This window comes from Zootoca vivipara, chromosome 1, assembly GCF_965207765.1.
Source record: "Zootoca vivipara chromosome 1, rZooViv2.hap1.1, whole genome shotgun sequence".
Lineage (NCBI taxonomy): Eukaryota > Metazoa > Chordata > Lepidosauria > Squamata > Lacertidae > Zootoca > Zootoca vivipara.
Window position 1 is genome coordinate 87605847 of NC_142582.1, and position 23424 is coordinate 87629270.

The 23424-nt window shown below is 42.8% G+C and overlaps 2 protein-coding genes across 6 annotated transcripts in view; one reads left to right on the forward strand and one right to left on the reverse strand.

Moving 5' to 3' along the window:
* The window catches only part of ZFYVE26 (zinc finger FYVE-type containing 26), a 46130-nt gene extending 37884 nt beyond the window's left edge, over positions 1–8246 (forward strand). For all 3 annotated transcript variants that reach the window (XM_035113815.3, XM_088669691.1, XM_088669698.1), the window contains exons 38-42: positions 828–969; positions 1801–1860; positions 3227–3409; positions 3925–3969; positions 5443–8246. In XM_035113815.3, the coding sequence (XP_034969706.2) occupies positions 828–969; positions 1801–1860; positions 3227–3409; positions 3925–3969; positions 5443–5652 (640 nt within the window). In that variant the 3' untranslated portion in view covers positions 5653–8246. The remainder of the gene's footprint in view (positions 1–827; positions 970–1800; positions 1861–3226; positions 3410–3924; positions 3970–5442) is intronic.
* On the reverse strand, positions 8225–21985 carry LOC118084373 (retinol dehydrogenase 12). 3 transcript variants are annotated; one of them, XM_035113840.3, is made up of 7 exons: positions 21685–21985; positions 18129–18247; positions 14177–14332; positions 13276–13380; positions 12534–12743; positions 11339–11528; positions 8225–10231 (listed from the first exon to the last, which is right to left on the reverse strand). In XM_035113840.3, the coding sequence occupies exons 1-7, from the start codon at positions 21966–21968 to the stop codon at positions 10129–10131; spliced, it is 1167 nt and encodes a 388-aa protein (XP_034969731.2). In that variant the 5' UTR covers positions 21969–21985; the 3' UTR covers positions 8225–10128. The 3 variants fall into 3 exon arrangements, with proteins under 3 accessions (XP_034969731.2, XP_034969739.1, XP_088525842.1); XM_035113848.3 differs by lacking the exons at positions 18129–18247; positions 21685–21985 and adding an exon at positions 15236–15802; XM_088669716.1 differs by lacking the exons at positions 12534–12743; positions 13276–13380 and having other exon boundaries at positions 21685–21880.
* Positions 21986–23424: the final 1439 nt, after the last annotated feature.

The following is a 23424-nucleotide window of genomic DNA, read 5'->3' on the forward strand; positions in this document are numbered from 1 at the left end:
TCATTTCTCTTAAAGTTTCTCATGCTCAAATCCATTTTAACAAGGCATATCTGTGGATGTTTTGGAGTATGGGTTTTGTCTAAGTAGCATTAAGTAATGTGTCCTGTCAGCCTAATGATTTCTGCTTGCACAACAAAACATTCCCACCTCTCCTCCCCCCATATATCTTTTCTTGGGTTTCCTCCAAACCTCCAGAGCAGATTTGGGGTGGGGGTGAGGAGTAGAAAGGGAGGAAATCCCGATTGCACAAGTGGAAATTCTTAAGCTTTATGCCTAAGAAGGTATTTGTTAAATACTGCCTTATGTGTTGACACATCCACCCTCTCTTATCTTACAGAGTAAATCTAGCATGCAATGTTTTCCATGGTATACTTGAGTTATGCTTGTGTGTTTTTCTTTAATGAGGACATTCTTTTTGTTTCCTTTTGCCCACAAAGTGTTTAAAGATGTTTATTCTGGGAAAGGAAAAAGAAGTAAATATTTTTTTTTTATGAATAGACTCAGTGATGTGTGAAGGCATTGCTTTAAAAAACAAAAACAAAAACTTTTCTGTACAGTCGTCCCTTGGTTCTCGAACGGAATCCATTCCAGAAGTCCATTCACTTCCGAAAACATTCAAAAACCAAGGTGCGGCTTCCGATTGGCTGCAGGAGCTTCTTGCACTCAGTCAGAAGCCGTGTCAGGCATTCAGCTTCTAAAAAACGCTTGCAAACTGGAACATTCACTTACGAGTTTGTGGTGTTCAGGAGCCAAAGCAGACGAGTACCAAGGCAGTGAGAACCAAGGTATGACTGTATTGTGTAATGAAGCATTTCCCCCTAAATCAGGCATATCAATACAGTTGAGCTTCAACTGGAAGTGACAAGATTCCTTCATCGGTGCGAAAAATTGGGAGCCTCATCTCTGACTGTCTCATCTGTACCTACACTCTTTGGAAACAATCAAATGAAGATGGAAGTAGCTTCCAAGGTACTGAGTGCCTTTTAAAATCACGGCATAGTTATAGGTATCAAAACGGAATACTATCAACAGCACTGAGTGTAGCCTACAGAGAGCTGCTTTGCATCTAACACTAGGACAAACTTGGCTTAGGGCAAACACACAGGTTCACAAACAAGAGATCATGGCTTCTGCACTAACTAACTACGGTAACTAAACCGTGGTTTGGTGTAGCGTGTTGTCCAAACCTGGACTCAAGGTTTGTCTCACTGCATACAAACCACAAGGAGTAAACCCAAGAACCAACCTTAGTTACAACTTGTGGTTTGTCTGGAGCAAGACAATGCATAAACTCTGGTTCGGACCTCATGCTAAGCTAAACTTTGGCTTCTCGCACAGGAGCAGCAGGACTGGATGAGGAGGTACAAGAGAGCTTTTTTTCCATGGCTGCTCTCATATTGTAGAATTTTTCCACTGCCGGGATATGACCTTCATCTTCGGACAGGTCTTTGGAAACTAAGGTGCAGAAGACACTGATCCCTGACCCAGGGCAAATTATATTTTAATTCCTGCTTCTAGATATGTTGCAATTTAATCGTTTTCAACTAGTTTGCTTCTATTATGCTGCGTTTTATAATTGTAAGCTGCCTTGAATCCCAACTTGGAAGAAAGTCAGGATATAAGTATATTAAATAAATAAATTGAAAATAATAAATATCACCTTTTCCCCCCGAAACGGGATGCTGTCCTTAAGCTTGGAAAGAGGGAATAAGAATCCTGATTGTGTTATGGCGCTGATGGTACTAATGGTGGGTTGTTTGCACAATACTCAACCTTTTTGCTGCTGCTATTTCTTCTCAGGTCATGCTGGAAGGTAAAAACATTGAAGAAGGCTTTGGGATTGCGTTTAGAGTTCTACAGGTATGGTGAACCTACGATGATGATCTACAGAATGTTGATTCCTTGCAATTCTCACTGAAGCAGATAAGGAAAACCACAGCATTTTTGCCAGTTACAATGATGTATCTTTTAGGTGTCTATAAAAACTTGAGTTAGAAATATCAACAACCTCAGGTATGCAGATGACACAACCTTGATTGCAGAAAGTGAGGAGGAATTAAATAACCTTTTAATGAGGGTGAAAGAGGAGAGCGCAAATTATGGTCTGAAGCTCAACATCAAAAAAACCAAGATCATGGCCACTGGTCCCATCACCTCCTGGCAAATAGAAGGGGAAGAAATGGAGGCAGTGAGAGAGTTTACTTTCTTGGGTTCCATGATCACTGCAGGTGGTGACAGCAGTCATGAAATTAAAAGACGCCTGCTTCTTGGGAGAAAAGCAATGACAAACCTAGACAGCATCTTAAAAAGCAGAGACATCACCTTGCCGACAAAGGTCCGTATAGTTAAAGCTATGGTTTTCCCAGTAGTGATGTATGGAAGTGAGAGCTGGACCATAAAGAAGGCTGATCGCTGAAGAATTGATGCTTTTGAATTATGGTGCTGGAGGAGACTCTTGTGAGAGTCCCATGGACTGCAAGAAGATCAAACCTATCCATTCTGAAGGAAATCAGCCCTGAGTGGTCACTGGAAGGACAGATCGTGAAGCTGAGGCTCCAATACTTTGGCCACCTCATGAGAAGAGAAGACTCCCTTGGGAAATGTTGGGAATGATTGAGGGCACAAGAAGGGGACAACAGAGAACGAGATGGTTGGACAGTGTTCTCAAAGCTACGAACATGAGTTTGACCAAACTGCGGGAGGCAGTGGAAGACAGGAGTGCCTGGCATGCTCTGGTCCATGGGGTCACGAAGAGTCGGACACGACTAAACAACAACAAGTCACACAGAGCTCAGTGGGGCTTATTGTCATATCAGTGTGTGTAAGGATGTCGTCATTGCAGAGTCGTTCGATAGTTTGGCCTGTGTGTTGATTTTGGCGGGATGCATATGAGGGAATGGCTGTCACTCGATTTAAAATATATCTTAGCTGATTGAATTGCCTGAACTTGTTTAAGTGATGCTATAGCCCTTATGAGGACTAATCTTAAATGGGGACAGAGCAAGGTAGATACAGAGTCGGGGCCATTGAAGGAGGATTCTGTAGCATCACAGTGGCAAAATTTATATAAAGGCATGTAAAGGTTTGATAGTACACAGTACCACAGGACTTCTACATGACAAGGCAGTTTCCCCAGATCCTTATTGCTCCTGTACAGGTAAAGCTCAATTCTGGATGTAGGGAAGTGTTTGTGTTTTTTGAAATCATATTGGTTCTTCCACCTTAGGATTTCCAGCTGGAGGCTGCTAATGTATACATTAAAGTGGCCAGACAGCTGGTGGAGCAGCAGAAGTACAGTGAGATCAGACAGCTCCTTAAGTGCATCAAGGAATCTGGTGCTGAAGATAAAACTGATGGGGACAACGTCCTCTTAAATTGCCTGGATGAGTCCGATTCTATCCCTGCTGAGGTAAGCTTGTTCTTTTCCTGGGAATAAAAGGCACAACCCTATTTTGTTTACATTCTGCAACTAAGTATTGTGTGCTTGGAATGCAAATAACAACTTTTAGTAATCTCCAAGACTGAATTATTCTCATTTTGCTAGTCATGCTTTCATGGGGGGCTTATTATGAGTGGCCTCTTTCAAGCTGGCTGAGACCCTTTCCTCTCATAATCCAGGAAGTTTATCACCTCCTGGCCCAACCTTTCTCCTAATCGTTATCACTTAAGGAGGGCAAGTGTGGAGCAAACACATGGTGGGCCCCACCTCTCAAAGCAGCATGTCTACATCCATAGTTCAGTTGCATGAACTGAAATCCATCCATGCAAAAGTGGCCAGCTGTCTCTTTGGCATCAACTGTAGATCCCTGTAATTCTTAATGTGTCTTCAGATTTGGAATAGATACAAGGGATGTTTAACAATGAAGTGTTTTACACACATCATGGCAATCTTACAACTGTTTTTTTTTCCTTTGTGGGTTACAGGATCTGGACGATCTGATCAAGGATATGGACAGCGATGAAAACAAGGTAAGCGAAGAATACCGTAGGATACATTGATCCTGGAGAATAGGATACATTGATTCCCACAACTTTTGTGATCTTTTCTGCTTCTTCCATTATCTTAGCAGCAAGTATCAGAAGATTCAGTGATACTTGCAAGGATGTGGCCTCAAAAGAATAAAAGAAAGCTGCTTTGAAAGGGTTATAGTAATTCTGGCCCTTGCTCATGAGCTGTTGAAGATGAGGCTCCTCATACAGCTGTCCCGTCAATGAAAAAAACCTTGCCAAAAGATCTGGGGGGGGGGGTCTCCTGCAGAATCTGGAGCATAATTATTTAGCCTGCACTTTTCTTTTTCATGGCAAACTTTTGCAGACAGCTGTGACCATCAATGAATCCTTTGTGTTCCCTGAGCTGCTTGTTATTCCAGAATTTGATTCTTTCTCTCCTGTTAGTGAGCACATCCATTGTAGTGTTTCTAATTCTGGTAAATTCTCTTTGCAAAAGGCTGCTGCTCTCAGAAAAAGCCACAACTAAAATACTTGCTTTTCACGAATGAAACAGCATAGCTTTGTGCTATTTTTCAAATAGGCCTTCTCCAGTAGTGGATATTGAAACCCAAATTCTCTTAAATGAGCTTCATTCTTTTTATGCAATGGAAAAAATGGTAGGTTGAATGGCTGATGGGGAATTTGGGCCCTCCAGTTTACGTAGGGATGTAATTCCATCAGCTAAAGGCAGTATAGTCAACCCAGGAGGGCCTCAGGTTCCCCACCCTTTGTTAAATAAACAACAGGGGGAAATGTATAGTATACTTGAGACTAAAGCAATATCCATTCTGATCACTGGTTTGTCAATTCTAAAAGCTCCAGACATAAATTGAATTTGTCCTAGCCAGCTTCCCAGGCTGATCAGTATTGAGATTTATTTTAAGCATTTGGTAATTAATGCATTCCAGTTACTCATCAACAGAGCAGCCATGCCAGATGTTCCAACACTTTGAATCATCCCAACCTTGTGTGTATACTGTCGTTCTATGGACCCAGCAAATGCTTTTTGGCTCTGATTCAAAAGTTCCCACTTTTCCACTCACATAAGTTTTGTGGAGGTTTGTCACCCTTGGAGAAAGGTCGTGGCTCAGTGGCAGAGCACATGCTTCGCATTCAAAAGGTCCAATCCTCACCATCTTCAAGTAGGGCTCTCCTGTCTGAAACCTTGGAGAGCTGCTGCTAGGCAATGTTGAGGACACTGAATTAGGTGGATCTGTGGTCTGACTCTTCTCTATATTCCCTGTTTTTACCGATTCCCACGTCCAGCTGCAATCCTTTCCATCACATCCCATGCTTTTCCGGAGGATTCCCCCTGCCCTCAAGCAGATTGGCAAGGGAGAGGGTGGAAGTGTACAGGGCTATACCAGGAAGGTGGTGAGGGAGCCCCATCCTGTTAAGTAGAAATCCACTTGCAGATGGAAAGAATCGCACCCTTTTCTCTCTCTGTTTCAGATCCAAGCATATCTGAGGTGCCACAAGCTACGTTCTGCTTACCTGATCTCAGTGAAACAAGAAAACGCTCGAGCTGTGCAGTTGGTCCTGCATGTACGGCAGCTGGCTGAGGACAGTGGAGAAGATGTCGTGCAAGCTATCTGCAGCCAGTGGCTTTCAGTGCACCACACCAAACCAAGGACCTGGCTCACTCAAGGCTCCAAGAAGTGACTTCCAGCAAGCGTATCATTGGTGGTGGTTTGCTTTTTTATAAAGAAGGGAAGGCTCTGCATTGTGTTGGTCAGAACAGCTTAGTCTGTGTATGGCAGTGGGTTGGAAAGGAGCTGCTTAGATGCCTCTTCCGGAAAGGAAAAGACTACTGACTAAAAGTGCCAATCATGTCCTGATGACAACCAACTATCTCTACCTCAGGGTGTTCTCTCTCTTTCTCCCCCACCGCCCGGCACAGCCTAAAAATGTTAATGTTTCAGTCTTTCATCAACCATATTCTCCTGTGCTGCTATCAGTATATGTATTCCCTGGGCATTGTTTTATTAATTTAAAACCCACATCGGTTAAATCTAGTTTGGAACTTAGCTTGTGATTCTGCTAACTCAGAACTATCACAGGCAAATCTGTATAAAGAGATAGTAGTGTGGGTTTTGAATTTTGGAATATGTAGCAGATACATCTCTAGGATTTCCTTTTGTACAGGTATGTGCTGTTTCTCCTGTAGGTATTGGAAAGCAACGGGAAATTCTTATGAGGAGGAAGCTTCCTTTCCTGTTTCGAGAAATGCACAAGTTTGCTGAGATGCACTTTGTCCTGCTGCTAATTGACATATACTAGGATAGCCTAATTCCTGGAGCAAACTTTAAGGATCTTACAAATGACCAGTGGTAGAAGTAAACTGGTTTGATATGTGAAATTTGGAAACAAGTTCCAGTTGTTAAAACTGCCGTCGGTGGACTTAGCAAAGCTTTTTACGACATGTGCATAACGTGAAAGTTATTGTAAAAAAATTGTCCTCTCTGTTGTAGAAAATACACCTCCAGCGGGTGGTTGATTTAATTATATTTTCTCACAAGTCATAATTTTAATATCTATTCATTGACCCAGACCAACTTTGCACAACAGTAGAGTGAAATAACTATTGTGTGTATATGTGAACTAACTGGAGCAGAGTGCAGAGTTGCAGCCTAGGCCAAGCAATTATAGGGGTGAGATAGTCATGCAAGCTTGGAATCTGTTTGCCACAAATCTTTTGATAGTTGTCTCTGTAGCAGCAACTTTAAGCAGCTGCCATTAGCCAGAAGCACTCAATGAAAGCCACAATGTCTTGCTGTAAGTATGGAGTAGTAATGGAGATGTGCATAATTCTGCATGTTGCCATGTGATGCAATAAACGTATAAGGTTAAATAGTAAATAGAATCCAGAGATGAGTTGTCCTCAGCCACTTAGACATGGCCTAGACCAGGCATCCCCAAACTGTGGCCCTCCAGATGTTTTGGCCTACAACTCCCATGATCCCTAGCTAACAGGACCAGTGGGCGGGGAAGATGGGAACTGTAGTCCAAAACATCTGGAGGGCTGAAGTTTGGGGATGCCTGGCCTAGACCCTTTGGGAGTCTGACCTGTTTCTAAATATAATGCCCAGTACCTGGTTTTTGTCATCCCGTTCACTAATTACCTGACTATCCTGCTGTCTTTCCAGTTACCACAATCGGAAGCATAATTTGCAGTGGGCTTTAAAATTCCTTTTAAATTTAATTAAGGCACGGCATCCAGCTAAAACCCTTCAACTCAGTTGATGGAGCTCATCAGTTTCTTTGAAAAGGGAACCGAATTGATTACAAGGGGGGGATTGAATTGTAGGTGATGTCGCTGCACTAAAGTGATAGCAAGGTAACTGCTGTGCCATGATGCACAATCAATCCATATTTTTCACTTTCCTTGGAAATAAGCATACTTAAATGTTTACACCTTCGGGTTTTTAAGTTTAATATCATCCTTTCCTGTTAACTTTAACATGGTTGACCTTCATTTATGGGTCTTAGCACTACATCACAGCCACAAATGTTAGGAACAATTAGCTCATGGGATTTGGTGTCCAGAAATAGCTTGCAGCTTAAGTTATAGAGATGGCTACATTTAGCTTTCAAGTTCTTCCACCTCCTCAGTCTTGAGGCTTATCCTATTAGGAATTTAAGGCTTACAAAAGCTTCTTTTCTATCTGTCAGAACTGAATTTCTACTGGGCTTCAGAAGAACGTGATGTAACTGTATGTGGTATTGATCAGTTTTTTCATGGGAAAGCATTTGGGGGGGGGGGAGAGAAAAGCACTAATTCTATATACAGTATTTTAAGTTGCTATACATCTTTCATTCCCTTGCCTGTCTCTCACATACATATTCACAGGAGAAACAATAGACCAGGCACCCCCAAACTCTGGCCCTCCAGATGTTTTGTACTACAATCCCCATCATCCCTGACCACTGGTCCTGTGAGCTGTAGGCCAAAACATCTGGTGGGCTGCAGTTTGGGGATGCCTGCAATAGACCATGCTATGGTGAAGATTCTAGACTAATTCTGTGTTCTCTTTTGCACTGTACTCTATGCACTTTACATTGTTTGCAACTCAAAATTCCTAAGGGGCTCACTCTAAGGATTTTTTTCGCCAGCAACAAAAACCTGTCCTATAAATTGCCCTGCCTCATAAATACTGGTGTTGATGAGATGAAACCTTCTGATGAACAAATGTTGACCCTTGAGAGATGAACCTCTGTCCATAACGAACAGGAATAAAGCATATTTTGTCAATTTATTTCATTTGGTTTAACTTTGACATACATTGGGATTTTGTATTAAATTACATTAAATTAAATCATAGAAATCAATGTTTAGAAGCAAAGACAAAAGAGCAGTGCAAGTTTGAATGTTTAATTTAGTCAGCATACTGAGAAATTTCCAGTGCTGAATGCCAAACTGAAACTTCCAGCCAAAGAAAATGGACTTTGCATTCCTATACATAGTTTAAGGAAAGTCCCCTCGATGCAAGCAGAACTTTTTCCCCCCTGTAAGCCAACATGAGATCACAGCACCAAAGATTTATGCAGAATCTCACTCCTTTTAACAGTTACCTGTCCAACAACTAAGTACTCAAAAGGCATGCTGCTGGGCTTCTCATTTTCCCTCAGAAAATTAAGAATACCATGCCCATACCAAGGCGCTATTGTTCTGACAAATGGCTGTTAGATACTAACAAAGCACTTATATTATACAAAATAATGATCAATTTACAGCTAAGCTCCCTAGTATGATACCAAGATATCTACTGGGGTACCCACCAAGCTCTTTAATTCTCTCTGGGTTAAGGTTATGTCATGCTTTCCGCCATGCTGTCTGTTTAGGCCCCCCTACCACTTTGATTGGCTAGTGGACCCTAAAAAGAATGAACCATTCTCCCCACAGACAATGTTCAATTAAATAGTTCTAATTATACACTAGCAGTCTAAAGTGTTGACACCAAGGAGAGAGAGGGAGCAAGAAATGTCTGTACCCGAGTACAAGAGGCAATTTGGTCATGCGGCAGGAAATCAAAATAGATTTTCAAGGGCCGGTTTAGAGAGAGAAGAAGAAGAAGAGTTTGGATTTGATATCCCGCTTTATTACTACCCTAAGGAGTCTCAAAGCGGCTAACATTCTCCTTTCCCTTCCTCCCCCACAACAAACACTGTGAGGTGAGTGGGACTGAGAGACTTCAGAGAAGTGTGACTAGCCCAAGGTCACCCAGCAGCTGCATGTGGAGGAGCGGAGACACGAACCCGGTTCCCCAGATTACGAGTCTACCGCTCTTAACCACTACACCACACTCGTGAGGCTGGCCACCTCTGCATTGGTGGGAATTGGCTGGTTGACTAGAAAATGGGAGGCTTAAAGCAAGAGTTTTGGAACTCGGAATACACACACCTTGTACTTACTGATTTGAGCAAGCAACCCCTATTTTCATCTCAGCAGTTTGCCTTATGTGGAGTGTTTTATGGCTAGCATCCACCACAGCAGCCATTTTGTGATATCCTCACAACTCAAGTTCAAAAGTGTAACTGGACCCCAAATCTACAGGGAGGTTAAACCTATGTGTTTAAACTCAACTTGCCTTGAATGATGAGTGAACTGAACTGGACTCAACTAGCTATCATATTATGCTTCCAGAAACAATATTTCATTTGCAGGTCTAAACCTCTCAATGCACCATTCTGATCACATTTTATGTTTCAGAGGCCAGAAAAAAGCTGGCTTCTCGTAAAAGATAAAGAAAGTAGCAGTACAAGCAAGCATCTACTGTAGCAGGATTGACAGATCTCAGTTAGCCTCCACCAGGAACATAAATGTAATAGTGATTAATTTATCGAACAAATCAACACTGAGGAGTACAATGCATGCTTGCATTTTGGCAACTGCTCCTTCCATATTTATGCATCAAACCAAGCGGAGGATGGCTGTTCTCGTGTTGGAAACCAGAGCACGCCGATAGCTGTGTTGTGTATATGAAAGCCTTGAATGGCTCTCTTTATAATGAACAAAATTAAAAACATGGGTATCAAATGACCGTTTAGGAGCTGCATCCTTCAGCTCTGACAGTGTTTGCCTTTTCCAAGAAATAACTCACTAGGCATGTACAACTCTAGGTAAAGATCACCCCTCATTCAGTCCCAATGGATGCCTAATAGTTCACAGCTGACGTCCCAGAGCTTCTTCGCTGTTTCTTCATTGCGCCCTTGAGGAGATACATATGCTGGTTTGCAGTCACTGTCACATAAAGGAAAGTTTCTATTAGGAATTCAGGATGGCATAATTGGAAGCTGGGGTTAAGAAATGTGAAAAAAAACACCCATCAGGTTAGAACCCTTCTCATCTCCCTATGTGTGGAGTGATTTTATAAGGAGCGGAAACAAAACAATCAGCTCTCACCTACAGTCTGAATTGGAGCAGCTTAGGGAAGCAGGTGTGTGAGAATACATGCTCAAGTCTCCATCCCTTGAGTCTTATCTGCTGGCACAAGTTTATAGCGGTCTGCACTTTCCCTAAATGCAGCCTCTACGTCCTGCAAACATAACAGTTGGTGTAGCTGCTATGTATTCAGCTCAGTGGTATCTTAGCATCTCCATGGTGCATTAGAACCTACCTCTACCTTTTGAAGAGCTGAGACATCACAAACTTAATACCCAATACTATGATGGAATTCCTCAGCCAGCCTGATTTAACATGCCTTTGGACTACATATTCCCAGCTACATTAAGAACTCAGGGCAGGGAGGGCTGTACACATAGCTCCCAAATATGGATTGCTACCAGCATCACTGGTTAGAGCAGTCTTTCCCAACTCGCAGCCTTCCAAATGATAGTAGACTACAACTCCCAGCATCCTTGACCATTCACTAGGCTGACTGGGGCTTGAGTCTTAACACCAACTCAAGAGCACCAGGTTGGGCAAAGCTGGGTTAAGCACATATGTAGTGCAGAACACATGGTCAGCAATGGCTTTGAGATCACCATTCATTTAGGCAAGGATGCCAGTTTTGGACATCCAGCCCTTTCCAAGAGAAAGTTGGTGCTGCCCATATGATACTACTAACTACTAGCAGTCTACTATCATGCACACAGATTGGGGCCCTCCCTTCTCTACAAGAGATGTAGGCATTAGAAAAATCCATCCCTGATAGGTCATTTTATGCATTATTTATATGGCTCAAGAGGAGTCCAGCTTGTTCTGGTTGCAATCTGACTCATTCTGTTGACATTGTTCTCCCAAGCCTCGCGTGGTTGCTTAGCATTGAAGGCATCCTTGAGATCTGGATTAAACCATTGTTTCCCCGCTCTGCAACCCAATGCCAGTTCCTCCACAGCCTCAACTCACCTGAAATACTTCCCACTCACTGATTCCAGCTCCTCTGCCACTGCACAATACACACTGGTTTGGGCTCCTTCCACCGGTGTCTTCAAGAAGAAAGGCAACCTTTTCCATAAAATATCTATTATAGTTGAATGGCGGAATAATTCAGAAGAGACTGTTCCAGGATGCAGGGCATTTACAGTGACGCCAGTGCCTACAAGGGAGGAATCATACATGCTTTAGAAAAGCATGTTGGAAGCAGGCACATAAACCAACATAAAAAGCAAAATGGATGTTCCTGTTTGTCTGAATTGCCACAGAACAAATAAGATTAGTTTGCACCTGGAAATGAAAACACAAGTATTTCTTATGTGTCTATATAAAAAGGTATGTTTAACGGTACTGATAGGACACACAATCTATTGCCGCTGGCTGTCGCTTGCCCCTGAAAACACACACACACACGTACCAGGTAAAACAAACACCTGATGCCATAAACCATGTGGTACAACCCTAAGGTATACTTCCTTGGAACTATTTGGTGGGTAGAGCCTTTGCCAAAAAAGTCCCTAGTGCCAAAATGTGCTGCTGTCTTTTTGAAGGTGCAGTTCAATCCCATCAATCACTGACTGGGATTAAGTGCAATGTGTTCCATACGACTGCCATCCAACTATGAGAGCCCTGGGTGGCCAGGCCAGGAAGCACGCAGCTTCAACTTCTGACACAACCATCAACAGCCAGACAGAGATGTTGAACAGCTTATCCCCCACCTTCCCTGGGGCTGTTGAAGACCTGTGTGTTCTGAAGGCAGGCAGAAGTGAGAGAACTCAGGCTAGGGAGCAGACGTAACATTAGCTCCCAGTTGGCCTTGGAGGGCTCTGTCACCTTAAATTTTATATGGTGCATGGTGCAGAAAGGCACCATGCAACTCGCATAAACAAGTGCATAAATAAAACTCAAGTGTACTTAGGACTGCAACTATAGAGCACCTATAGATTGCCGCAGTATGTCTTCCCTTTGCTTTTCAGCTCACAATCTGCACTGTCTGTCCAGATCCTTGAACAAATATTTAAGAAAACTGAGACACCGTCTGCTGAGGTTGCTCTTTTAAACCTCCCTCCTCCCCAAAACAATCCCAGTTTCCCACCATACAAAGTCACACTGATCTCTTTTTAAGATGAGAATATGAACAAGAGGCCACTACATGCTTCCAGCTCACCTTGCAGTCGTCTGGCCAACTCCCGGGTAAAGAGAATATTGGCCAGTTTGCTATGACAGTATGCCAGGCCCCGATTGTAGCACTTCTCGCCCTGGAGGTCATGGAAGCGAATCCTCCCACCATGATGGGCCAGTGAGGATACATTGACTATGCGTGCTGGTGCAGACTGCTTCAGGCAGTCTATCAACAGGAATGTTAAAAGGAAGTGCCCTGGAAGAGAGATGGTGAAGGAAGCTTTGGGTGCAATTCTACCCAGGATGCAGCAAAAACTCTTTTTAATGCTACAGGAATGTCGCTCAGTATGACAAACAGGACACAAAGCCAAGTGAAGTAAAAATCCCCAAAGAGGGAGATTCCTCCAGAGAAGTTCTGTGGGTGGCAATACCAGGCCCCAAAAGTTATTTAGGACTGGGGAGTAATAGTGTAACCAAAATGCTCAAGGTGATGGGAGTATGAAATCAGGGACAAAGTATTTTAGTAATTATAACAGGCAATTTCAGCTCCCATCACACATACAATGGGTAAATGCATGTTCAAGTCTTGACAAAGAGGTAAAATTTCCAGATACACTAAATGTGGTGATGGAACCAACCAGAGGGAAATCAAACCTTAACTTAATCTTTAGTAGTGCCCGGGACCTGGTGAGATATGACACTACTGTTAGCCAACTAGAAACATTCCAAACCATTACTAATGTAAAAAGGGCAAACCCATTCACCCAACCCACACCTCAAGACCTTACCAAGGTGGTTGACTCCTAGATGCATCTCAAAGCCATCAGCTGTCTTGGAGTAGGGGCACAGCATAACCCCTGCATTGTTAATGAGGATATGGAGTTCTTTCTCCTCTACAAGAAAGCACATGCGGGGCACACTGAAATAGGACACCCAAGATAAAACCCTAGTGTTAGAAAACAACAGGTTCTGCCTCATGGCTGTGAGCTCAACTCCTGTTTTGCAGTTCCTCCCATGATTGATTAGTCTTGCAGACTGCCTCAGAGCACGGGACTACATGGAGGAGGACAGGTTGCGCAATAACTTTGAATGGTGGCCTGATGCAATATAGTAAGTTTTATTTCCAGTCACAAGCAAACTGATTTTCTGATTACCTCAAGCCTAACAGTCTTGTTTTATAGTGTCAGATGTCATGGTAAGTCTGAAATCCTGTACATTTTTACCTGGGTGTTAAGTCCCATTGAACTCAACTCGCTTCTTGGTAGACATGCATAGGATCGCACTGTTGGAATACAAGTCTCTGAACAACCAGCGAAATGTTCCTATGCTGGGCTCATGTATTATACAGATTGAAGCAAAATACTTGAAGAAAAGCAACTGATTTCAAATAAGGGCTGAAACAGTTAGTAGAGCGTGAGAATCTTAATCTCAGGGTCATGGATTCAAGCTCCATGTTGTGGGGGGGGGGGCCGATTTGATAAGTCAGAGCTGCCAACAAACCACAAAACCAGGTTTGGACATAACACAAAGCCAAATTATGGCTTAGTTCTAGTTAGCACAGGAGGAGGAGGACCAGGGAAGGAGCAAAGTGAATTGGTCACATTTTTTATTCCATGCTTCTTCATTCTTGCCAAGCCATACTATGGCTTAGCATTACATGCAAACATGATCAAGGAGTCTCAAACATACCTTTGAGGAAATTCTCAGCAAATTCTCGAATTGACTTGGTGTCTGCCAAGTCCAGTTTCTTTGCTGTAACTTCCTGATTCCCTGTCTTGGTCCGGATTTCACAGGCTGCTGTTTCTGCCTTTGCCATATCTCTGCAAGCAAGGATGACTTTGGCACCTGCAAAAAGGAAAAGCAGGGAATTAATGAACAAAACAAAGGGGTACAGAAGGTAGAAACTATGTGGCTCAAAGAGGTTCCAGGTAAATGACTCAAGCCCCATCCTTAGAATTGCAACAGATTTTCAATATTATGTTGAACAGGACCAGCAATAAAAGGATGCCATTTGTTCAGGGCTCTAGCCAGTCAGTCACACCTCTGAGGGTGGGTGTTGTACTATATGTGTGTTTAATGGTTTTCAGTGTTGTTTTATAGGGCTACTTACTTGCTTTTTAATAGTTATATTCATTGTATGTTCTTTGTCATATCTATTCAAATCTATGCTGTGAGTCGCCTTGAGAAAGGTAGACTTTAAGAGACTAAGAAGGCTTCAGACCAACTTGTTCCAAAACAAACTATTAATTTACAGCTTTAGTAAGGCAAAGAAAACAGTTTTTGTGGAAACTATTTTAAGGAGGGAAGCCTTGTTTTACAAATGGGGGGCTACCTATAAGAGCAAATAAAAATAAACAGGCATACCTATTCTAGTGTTCCCCTCACAAAGCCAATACTTTGCCATTTGTAACCTCAGTTCAGTTTCTGGGATGTCCCCCTTAACTTTTTAACATCTAGTCAATCAGAGGAAAGAGCAAATTCCTGGTTATGTTTCTATTTCTCCTTTACTGCCAAATCTGAAGGCCAAACCTTTGGCACTCCTGTGCAGAACAGCCTCTAAAACCAAACAGCAACCATTTTACTAAACTAAACTAAGCACAAAATGGCTGTTAAGTCCCATTCCTGCCCACACTGGATCTCAGCTAATACTGGTTGTGCTTCATGGAGAAGGGATAAAATATTTTCTATCAAGGGAGGTTACAATATACACATAGTCTCAAGCGTTGTGTCTCAAGGATTGCATCTTACAAAAGACCATTGCAGTAATGAATTTGAAGGGCTGGTGATCCAGAGATGCCGTTAAAGGATAAGCTGGGCAAGTTGACAGGCTAGAGATGGCAAAGGAAAACAAGTGCACCAACTAATAGGGAGTTATTGTTTTTTCTCCATATGGCATTTGCTTAGCCATCACTGTCCAGGATGAGCTGCTCTGAGAGCCAAGACAAAATCGGAGGATTTACAGTACGGCTGGGGATCCTTTCCAGCTCAAGGGCACCATGCCCTCACTGACAATCTTCTGGGGGCCACGTGCGATGGCTAGACACTCATGTTGGTGTCTTCGAGAACACTGTCCAGCCATCTCATCCTCTGTCATCCCCTTCTCCTTGTTTGTGCCCTCCATCTTTCCCAACATCAGGGTCTTTTCCATGGAGTTTTCTCTTCTCATGAGGTGGCCAAAGTATTGGAGCCTCGCTTCATGATCTGTCCTTCCAGTTGAGCACTCAGGGCTGATTTCCTTCAGAATGGATAGTGTAAGGGGGTGGGCTTACAGGGAGCAGCCATCCCCCATCAAATCCAGCTCCTCAGACAGCTCGGACAGCAGCGGAAGGACAGGAGAAAGGAAGCAGGAAGTGAGCGGACGGGGCCAGGGCTCAGGCAGCATACAAGAGCCCTTCCTGCAGCCTGGGATATCAGCAAGGAAGGAGGGGCCAGTAGAAAGTTCAAGCGGGGAAACAGCACAGGAGCGTCCTTTCAAATTCACCCCAGAACTGAGATCAACGGCTTGCAAACGCAGTGGAAGGAGATCTGGGGTCCCCAAACTACTCTGCTGGGGGAGGAGCCGAAAAGCGCCATTGGGAGAATCTGATAGCAATGAGTAGACATGTTTTCCTGAAGCTCTTGCTTTGTAAATAGCTTGCATAATAAAAGCACTAAAGACAAGATGGTTTGGAGTGTCGTTGCTTGAGGGTAGCCAGCAACCTCCCTGACAGATAGGTTTGATCTTCTTGCAGTCCATGGGACTCTCAAGAGTCTCCTCCAGCACCATAATTCAAAAGCATCAATTCTTCAGCGATCAGCCTTCTTTATGGTCCAGCTCTCACTTCCATACATCACTACTGGGAAAACCATAGCTTTAACTATACGGACCTTTGTTGGCAAGGTGATATCTCTGCTTTTTAAGATGCTGTCTAGGTTTGTCATTGCTTTTCTCCCAAGAAGCAGGCGTCTTTTAATTTCATGACTGCTGTCACCATCTGTAGTGATCATGGAGCCCAAGAAAGTAAAATCACTGCCTCAATTTCTTCCCCTTCTATTTGAGCTTCAGACCATATTTTGCACTCTCCTCTTTCACCCTCATTAAAAGGTTCTTTAATTCCTCCTCACTTTCTGCCATCAAGGTTGTGTCATCAGCATATCCGAGGTTGTTGATATTTCTTCCGGCAATCTTAATTCCAGTTTGGGATTCATTCTGTCCAGCCTTTCCCATGATGAATTCTGCATATAAGTTAAATAAGCAGGGCTCCTTTCCCAATTTTGAACCAATCAGTTGTTCCATATTCAGTTCTAACTGTAGCTTCTTGTCCCACAGAGATTTCTTAGGAGACAGATGAGGAGATCGGGCACTCCCATTTCTTTAAGAGCTTGCCATAGTTTGCTGTGGTCGACACAGTCAAAGGCTTTTGTGTAGTCAATGAAGCAGAAGTAGATTTTTTCTGGAACTCTCTACTCCATAATCCAGCGCATGTTTGGTATTTGGTCTCTGGTTCCTTTGCCCCTTCGAAATCCAGCTTGCACTTCTGGGAGTTCTTGGTCCACATACTGCCTAAGCCTGCCTTGTAGAATTTTATGCATAACCTTGCTAGCGTGTGAAATGAGCGCAATTGTGGGGTAGTTGGAGCATTCTTTGGCACTGCCCTTTTATGGGATTGGGATGTAGACTGATCTTCTCCAATTCTCTGGCCACTGCTGAGTTTTCCAAACTTGCTGGCATATTGAGTGTAACACCTTAACAACATCATCTTTTAAAATTTTAAATAGTTCGGCTGGAATATCATCACTTCCACTGGCCTTGTTATTAGCAGTGCTTTCTAAGGCCCATTTCACTTCACTCTCCATGATGTGTGGCTCAAGGTCAGCAACCACACTGCCTGGGGTGTACAAGACATCCATATATTTCTGGTATAATTCCTCTGTGTATTTTTGCCACCTCTTCTTGATGTCTTCTGCTTCTGTTAGGTCCTTACCACTTTTGTCCTTTACTATGGTAATCTTTGCACAAAATGTTCCTTTCATATCTCCAATTTTCTTGAACAAATCTCTGGTTTTTCCCATTCTATTGTTTTTCTCCATTTCTCTATTTTTAAAAAAATGCCATCCTAAATCTAATTGCAATCTACTCACAATGCTCTGCTTACAACAGGAGTGGGGAACCTTTCAGAGACTGAGGGCCGAACTCCCTTCCGGGCAACATTTTGGGGGCCACATTCCGGTGGTGGACTGGGCTGAGTGGGCAGGGTAGCAATGCAAGTTCTACCTTTAAGTAGGCTAATTTCACTCTACCCTCCAACTAGGCAAGACAGCAAACACACTTGAGGAGAGTGTAAAACAGGGCTGGTAAAGGGCATGGGAATGAGTCCCAAGGGCCAGTTAGAGAGCCTTGGAAGGCTGCGTTTGTCTCCCAAGGCTTCCCACAGCACATCAGCAAACATGAGAACAAGGTTTTCTGGCCAAGTTGAATCTTCAGCACAGATAGTGCTCAAGGCTGCAAGCCTAACCGCACTCCCCAGGTAGTTAGCCCCATTGAATTTAATACTTCAAAGCACACATGGTTAGGATTGCTCTTTTTATGATCCCTCCTGCGTGCCTTGCAAAAGACTTGTCACAGGAGAAAACTGCTTGTGGGTGGGAATAAGCAACTTGCCTCTTCCTGCAAGGTCTCGGGCAGTTTCCTTGCCAATGCCAGTGTTGGCCCCTGTGATCACAACGACCTTCCCATTGAGCTTCACGGCAGACTTGCACACTCCTCCTGCAACAAACTTCCTACAAAAATAAGGACACATCAGTCAATCACAGATTCAATGAATGTGGCAAACTGTTACTTTATTTACGTGGTAAATATGCAGTCAAGTCTACGCTATGAAAATGACTCAGGGGAAAGTTCACCTCCATAATTCTAAACAAACAAACAAACAAACAAACGGTGAAGCAAGACAATAACCTTTATATCTCAAGTAGGAAGGCCCAGAAGTAGAAAGAAGATAATTGCTTACTATACAGCTCTGCAGGTGCCTATTGGAATGACAGACGTACATATGCAGACGTAAGGAAAACACTCTTCGCAATTTCTCTCCAGATTTGCTTTGAATGGCCCGTTTTCTAATCAGACTTTTCTGATTGCACTTACAGGCCACACTTTAACTGTTGATGAGGGGGAGAGGGACTGTTGCTTATTTTTCTAACTTGCGTGTTACCAATATACATTAGCAATCCTAAACACACACACATACACAGCCACATGGAAGTCACTTCTCTGGGACACAATCCCACACCATCAGCAGCCATGTAAGCATATCATAGCCACCTTGAGGAGGTATCAGTTGGGTGGAAAGACCCACCTTATCAGCCTGGCTTAGATAGTTGTGATATTCCACTTAGAGATGTGAGATGACATCATATGAAAATGGCTCCCATGCCACTAGGATAGTGTGAAAGGGAACAGGTCTGTCATTTGTTTTGTGTAGCATTATTACCTCCATCCCTTCTTGGCATTACTGATAAATTGCCCCTTTGTCTCTCCACAATTAATTGGATCCTGTTCCTCACAGTGGTTAAGAGTGGGGCTTTCATTACTTGCTTCCTATAATTGTTTAATAACAAAATAGTGCTATTTCACACTAAAAGGGGGGATTAAATTAATTTAAAAGCTAATAGGACCCTCGCCCCACCACCCAAAACATACACATACTGTGAACAGAAACCAAATAATTATGGGGCAATTAGTCAGTTATTCAAGGAAGAAGCCATAAGCAGAAATTTTCTTAACTAAAGCTGCTGGGGAGCATTTGGTGAATAAGGATTCTTTTTATAATATCTACTCAGAATAACTCAGCCAATGGGATGGGAACTACGGTAATATAGTAGCATCATATTCAGTGTTACATGGAACCACCATTTTGATTCCACTTTCCTCTGACTGCAGAAAAGCAGTGTCTCAGCGAAACGGCCCAATCAATACCTGGTAGGTATTGTTTTTTGTTGTTTATAAAGAGATTTTTAATCTTCACTGTTATCAGATTGAAGGAAGAATTGGTTCAACAAGTTTATACCAATTCTTGCCTCACAATTCTTGACTGAAGAAGACAGAAATGCTGTGGGTTTGTGGTTCTAGCGCCTTGTAAAAGACCTGTTCTGAACTGGGTCACGCTCTCCCCATGAGCTTAGGGGTACTCTTTGATCCAGATGTTACCACTGGAAGCCCAAATACCATAGCATCAATGGCACAGAGCACCTGTTTCCAACATCAGGTGGTTTGCCAGCTATGGCCGTGCCTGGACAGTGACAGCCTGGCCACAGGAATCCACGCTCGGGTAGCCTCCAGCTCAGATTGTATTTTACATCAGTTGCAACTGCCAGAGAACAAAGTGTTTGGATATAGCTGCTTGGAATCATATAACACAGGTTCTGAATAGTTTGTTCTGGCTGCATATATGCTACTGTGCAAATTCAATGTTTTAGTACTTATGTACAGAGCCCTGAAATTATGACTCAGTTATCTGAAGGAGCTCCTCTTTTGGTATTCTTCTGCCCAGCATTTAAGATCTGCTGGGGGAGTCCTTCTAGCTGTTCAGTCACTAAGTAATGTCCAAGGTACTTTGGTTTTCACAGTGGAAGTCCAGATTTTCTACTCTAAAAAGCATTTCTATATCACCATAACATAAAATACCACACAGCTGTAGAACGTTCTTCCCTGGTGCAACACAGTTCACCTTTCACCATGAGCTGAAAACCCATTTCTTCCTCCAGGCCTTTGGTGGGTATTAACATAGGGATTAAGATATTCCACCACCTGTTTTTTGATTACACAATTTAGGAATGAGATAGTTCTATAGACCGATTTTACTGTACTGTATTCACTTGTGGTGAAGGGCAGGATATGAAATTTAAAAATAAAAATAAAATAAAGTATATACAATAGATAAAGCAAAATAAAAAATGCTGCCTTATAAGGTTGTTGTCAATTAAACTGCTACACTGCCCTTCATCTGAAATTTTGAGGGGGCTCGGCCCCACCCTTGAAAATTTGGACGGCCCTCGCAGCCCCCTCCCCCCATTGGCTCCCCTGGTCAAAGAAAACCTTATTATCAGCTACCAGAAGCCTATGTCCTTGTTTTTTACAGTGTTAGAACATTCTCTCTCTCTCTCACACACACACACACACACTATACAAACATAACAGACAACTAAGTGAAAGGTAAATTAAGTTGGTTTTAGAACATTATTGGGTAATGTTTGATGCTTTATTGTTTTTAATATTCTGTTGGGAGCCACCCAGAGTTGCTGGGGCAACCCAGTCAGATGGGCGACATTGAAATAATAAAATTATTATTACTATTATAACGTAGAATTAGTATTAGTGTTTTTCCAGTTTTATTCGTTTTTTATCCCTTGAGTTCTTAGACCCTCCCCCAAACGGATCTTTAATCCTTTAAAATTTATTGTAAAAACTTTCTAACAGAAGATTGTGGCAATTTTACAGTGGATAGGAACAGTTACCCAAGGAAAATACAAAGACAGGATCATTTTATTCCAAGACCTCTGACAGCCTCTTAATCAGTTAACTAGTTCAGGGAATTATGTAAAGTAGTGCCCAAAGATACCCTCTCTCTTTCATTTGTACTTTAGGATGCGACTAAAAAACCTCTCCACAATACATTTTAAAATTACAGCATTTTTTTCCCCTCAGTAAACCTCAGAAATGGGAAGATCTGCATTCACTTAATTTCCACCTGTCCCTTATCTGCTAAACTTTAACTTTCGTTAGAACATGGTAGCACCTTCCCACCCTGCTTCTTGAATTTCAAAAAAATCAATTTATTTGCTGCAGTTGTGTCCCACCCCACCCCGAAAAAAGCATATTTAAAGGCTAAGATAAAGGAAAACCAGAGAAATACAAAAATAAGAAAATAAACTGAATAGTCAACAGGGGAATGAAATGACAAAAGCATTTAAGAAATGAATGGATTTGGTGAAAAACAGACAAGTTTCGGAAAAAGTAGGAAAAAACAGCCAAAACAGTTAGTGAAGGAAGAAACAGGTGTTAAGACAGAAATATTTAACAGCTAAGCCGGTGTCAGAAGATTTTTATTTTTGAAATCTGCCATATAACCTCATCACGTCGAAGCCCGTTTTGCACAAGGAAGAAGTTGCAGAGGCAGGAGCTGAAAAGGCTTGAAAGTCTAAGCCCACTAATCACAGACCTGAAGAAAGGAGCAACCACAAATATCAGGAGCGGGACAGATGCGAACAGCGCCAGCACGGAGCCCACGAAGACGAGCATCGTCGCCTCTCCGCCGACTCCGGCTCTCGCAGCAAGAACCTCCCAGCAACGCTTGAAGCCGCCCAAGAGCAGCCGGAAAGGATGAGTTTGAGCGCAGCGTACTGGGATTGGCGGGAGGGAGAGAGAGAGAGAGAGAGCGGGGCAGGGCAGGGCAGGGAGGGGCGGGGCGGGGGCAGAGAGAGGGCGGGGCGAGAAACCATTCATTGGTGCGCCCTAGAGATAGAAAAGGAGTAGAGCGACACGCAATCTAAGCTTCCGGTAAGCGCCCAAGCATGCCGTTGGCTATTTTTCATCCGTCGTGTCGCTGAAGCTACGTTTGAAAGGATTATAGATAATTTATGTGTTTCCTCATACATTTCCCGCATCTTATTTATTGTAATCGCATCCACATCATGTTAGGGTTGCCATGTTTTGAAGAGCAAAAAAAGAGGACGCTATGGAGACTCTCACTTTAAATACCACTACTAGAATTGTGGAATCATAGAATCATAGAGTTGGAAGAGACCACAAGGGCCATCCAGTCCAACCCCCTGCCAAGCAGGAAACACCATCAAAGCATTCTTGACATATGTCTGTCAAGCCTCTGCTTAAAGACCTCCAAAACTCCACCACACTCCTTGGCAGCAAATTCCACTGCCGAACAGCTCTTACTGTCAGGAAGTTCTTCCTAATGTTTAGGTGGAATCTTCTTTCTTGTAGTTTGAATCCATTGCTCCGTGTCCGCTTCTCTGGAGCAGCAGAAAACAACCTTCCACCCTCCTCTATATGACATCCTTTTATATATTTGAACATGGCTATCATATCACCCCTTAACCTTCTCTTCTCCAGGCTAAACATACCCAGCTCCCTAAGCCGTTCCTCATAAGGCATTGTTTCCAGGCCTTTGACCATTTTGGTTGCCCTCCTCTGGACACGTTCCAACTTGTCAGTATCCTTCTTGAACTGTGGTGCCCAGAACTGGGCACTATATGTATGCTATAGAAGCTGTGATATATTGCGGGGGTGGGGGGCAGGAGAAGAGAGGAGGAAAGGAAAGTATTTAACCACCAGTTATATCTGTATTTCATTCAGAAAGTATAGCCAGAGACATTTTGGCAAATTTAAAAAATCCACCGGGACAGAAAATTTACTCCGAAAAAAGAGAATGTGTCTAAAAAAAGAGAATACATGACAACCCTATACATGGCTTTCCTCAAAGAATCCTGGGAACTTTAATTTTAAGGATGTTGGGAATTGTAGTTTGGGGGGAGTGTAAACTACAGTTCTCAGGATACTTTGGGGGGTGGGAGCCATGACTGTCAAAATGGTACAAATGTACTTTAAATGTTTGGTGTGGATGTGACTGAAGAATTCCATTTTCAGAGAAAGCATGTAGTGTTTTGTGGTGTTTTTTAAAGAGAGTTTTCAATGTGAAGTGAAGGAAGAAGATTCTGACTCAGCACATTTAAAAAAATACTTTTGCCCTCCTCTGCGTAGGGACAATTTCTCAAAATCCAACCAGTCTAACAGGTTTACATGTTGAAACAAAATTAAAAAATTCCTTCCAGTAGCACCTTAGAGACAACTAAGTTTGTCATTGGTATGAGCTTTTGTGTGGATGCACACATCTTCAGATACCGTACATTTACATAGCTTTACATGTTTACATGTGAAAGTTATA

Excerpts from the sequence above, each read along its gene's own strand:
- LOC118084373 (XM_035113840.3), bottom strand. The coding sequence starts at position 21,968 with ATGAATGGTTTCTCGCCCCGCCCTCTCTCTGCCCCCGCCCCGCCCCTC. Across the intron at positions 18,248-21,684 it reads GTGGTTGCTCCTTTCTTCAG|GAAGTTTGTTGCAGGAGGAG; the intron begins GTCTGTGATTAG and ends TTATTTTTGTAG. Across the intron at positions 11,529-12,533 it reads GTTGGCCAGACGACTGCAAG|GCACTGGCGTCACTGTAAAT; the intron begins GTGAGCTGGAAG and ends CCTCCCTTGTAG.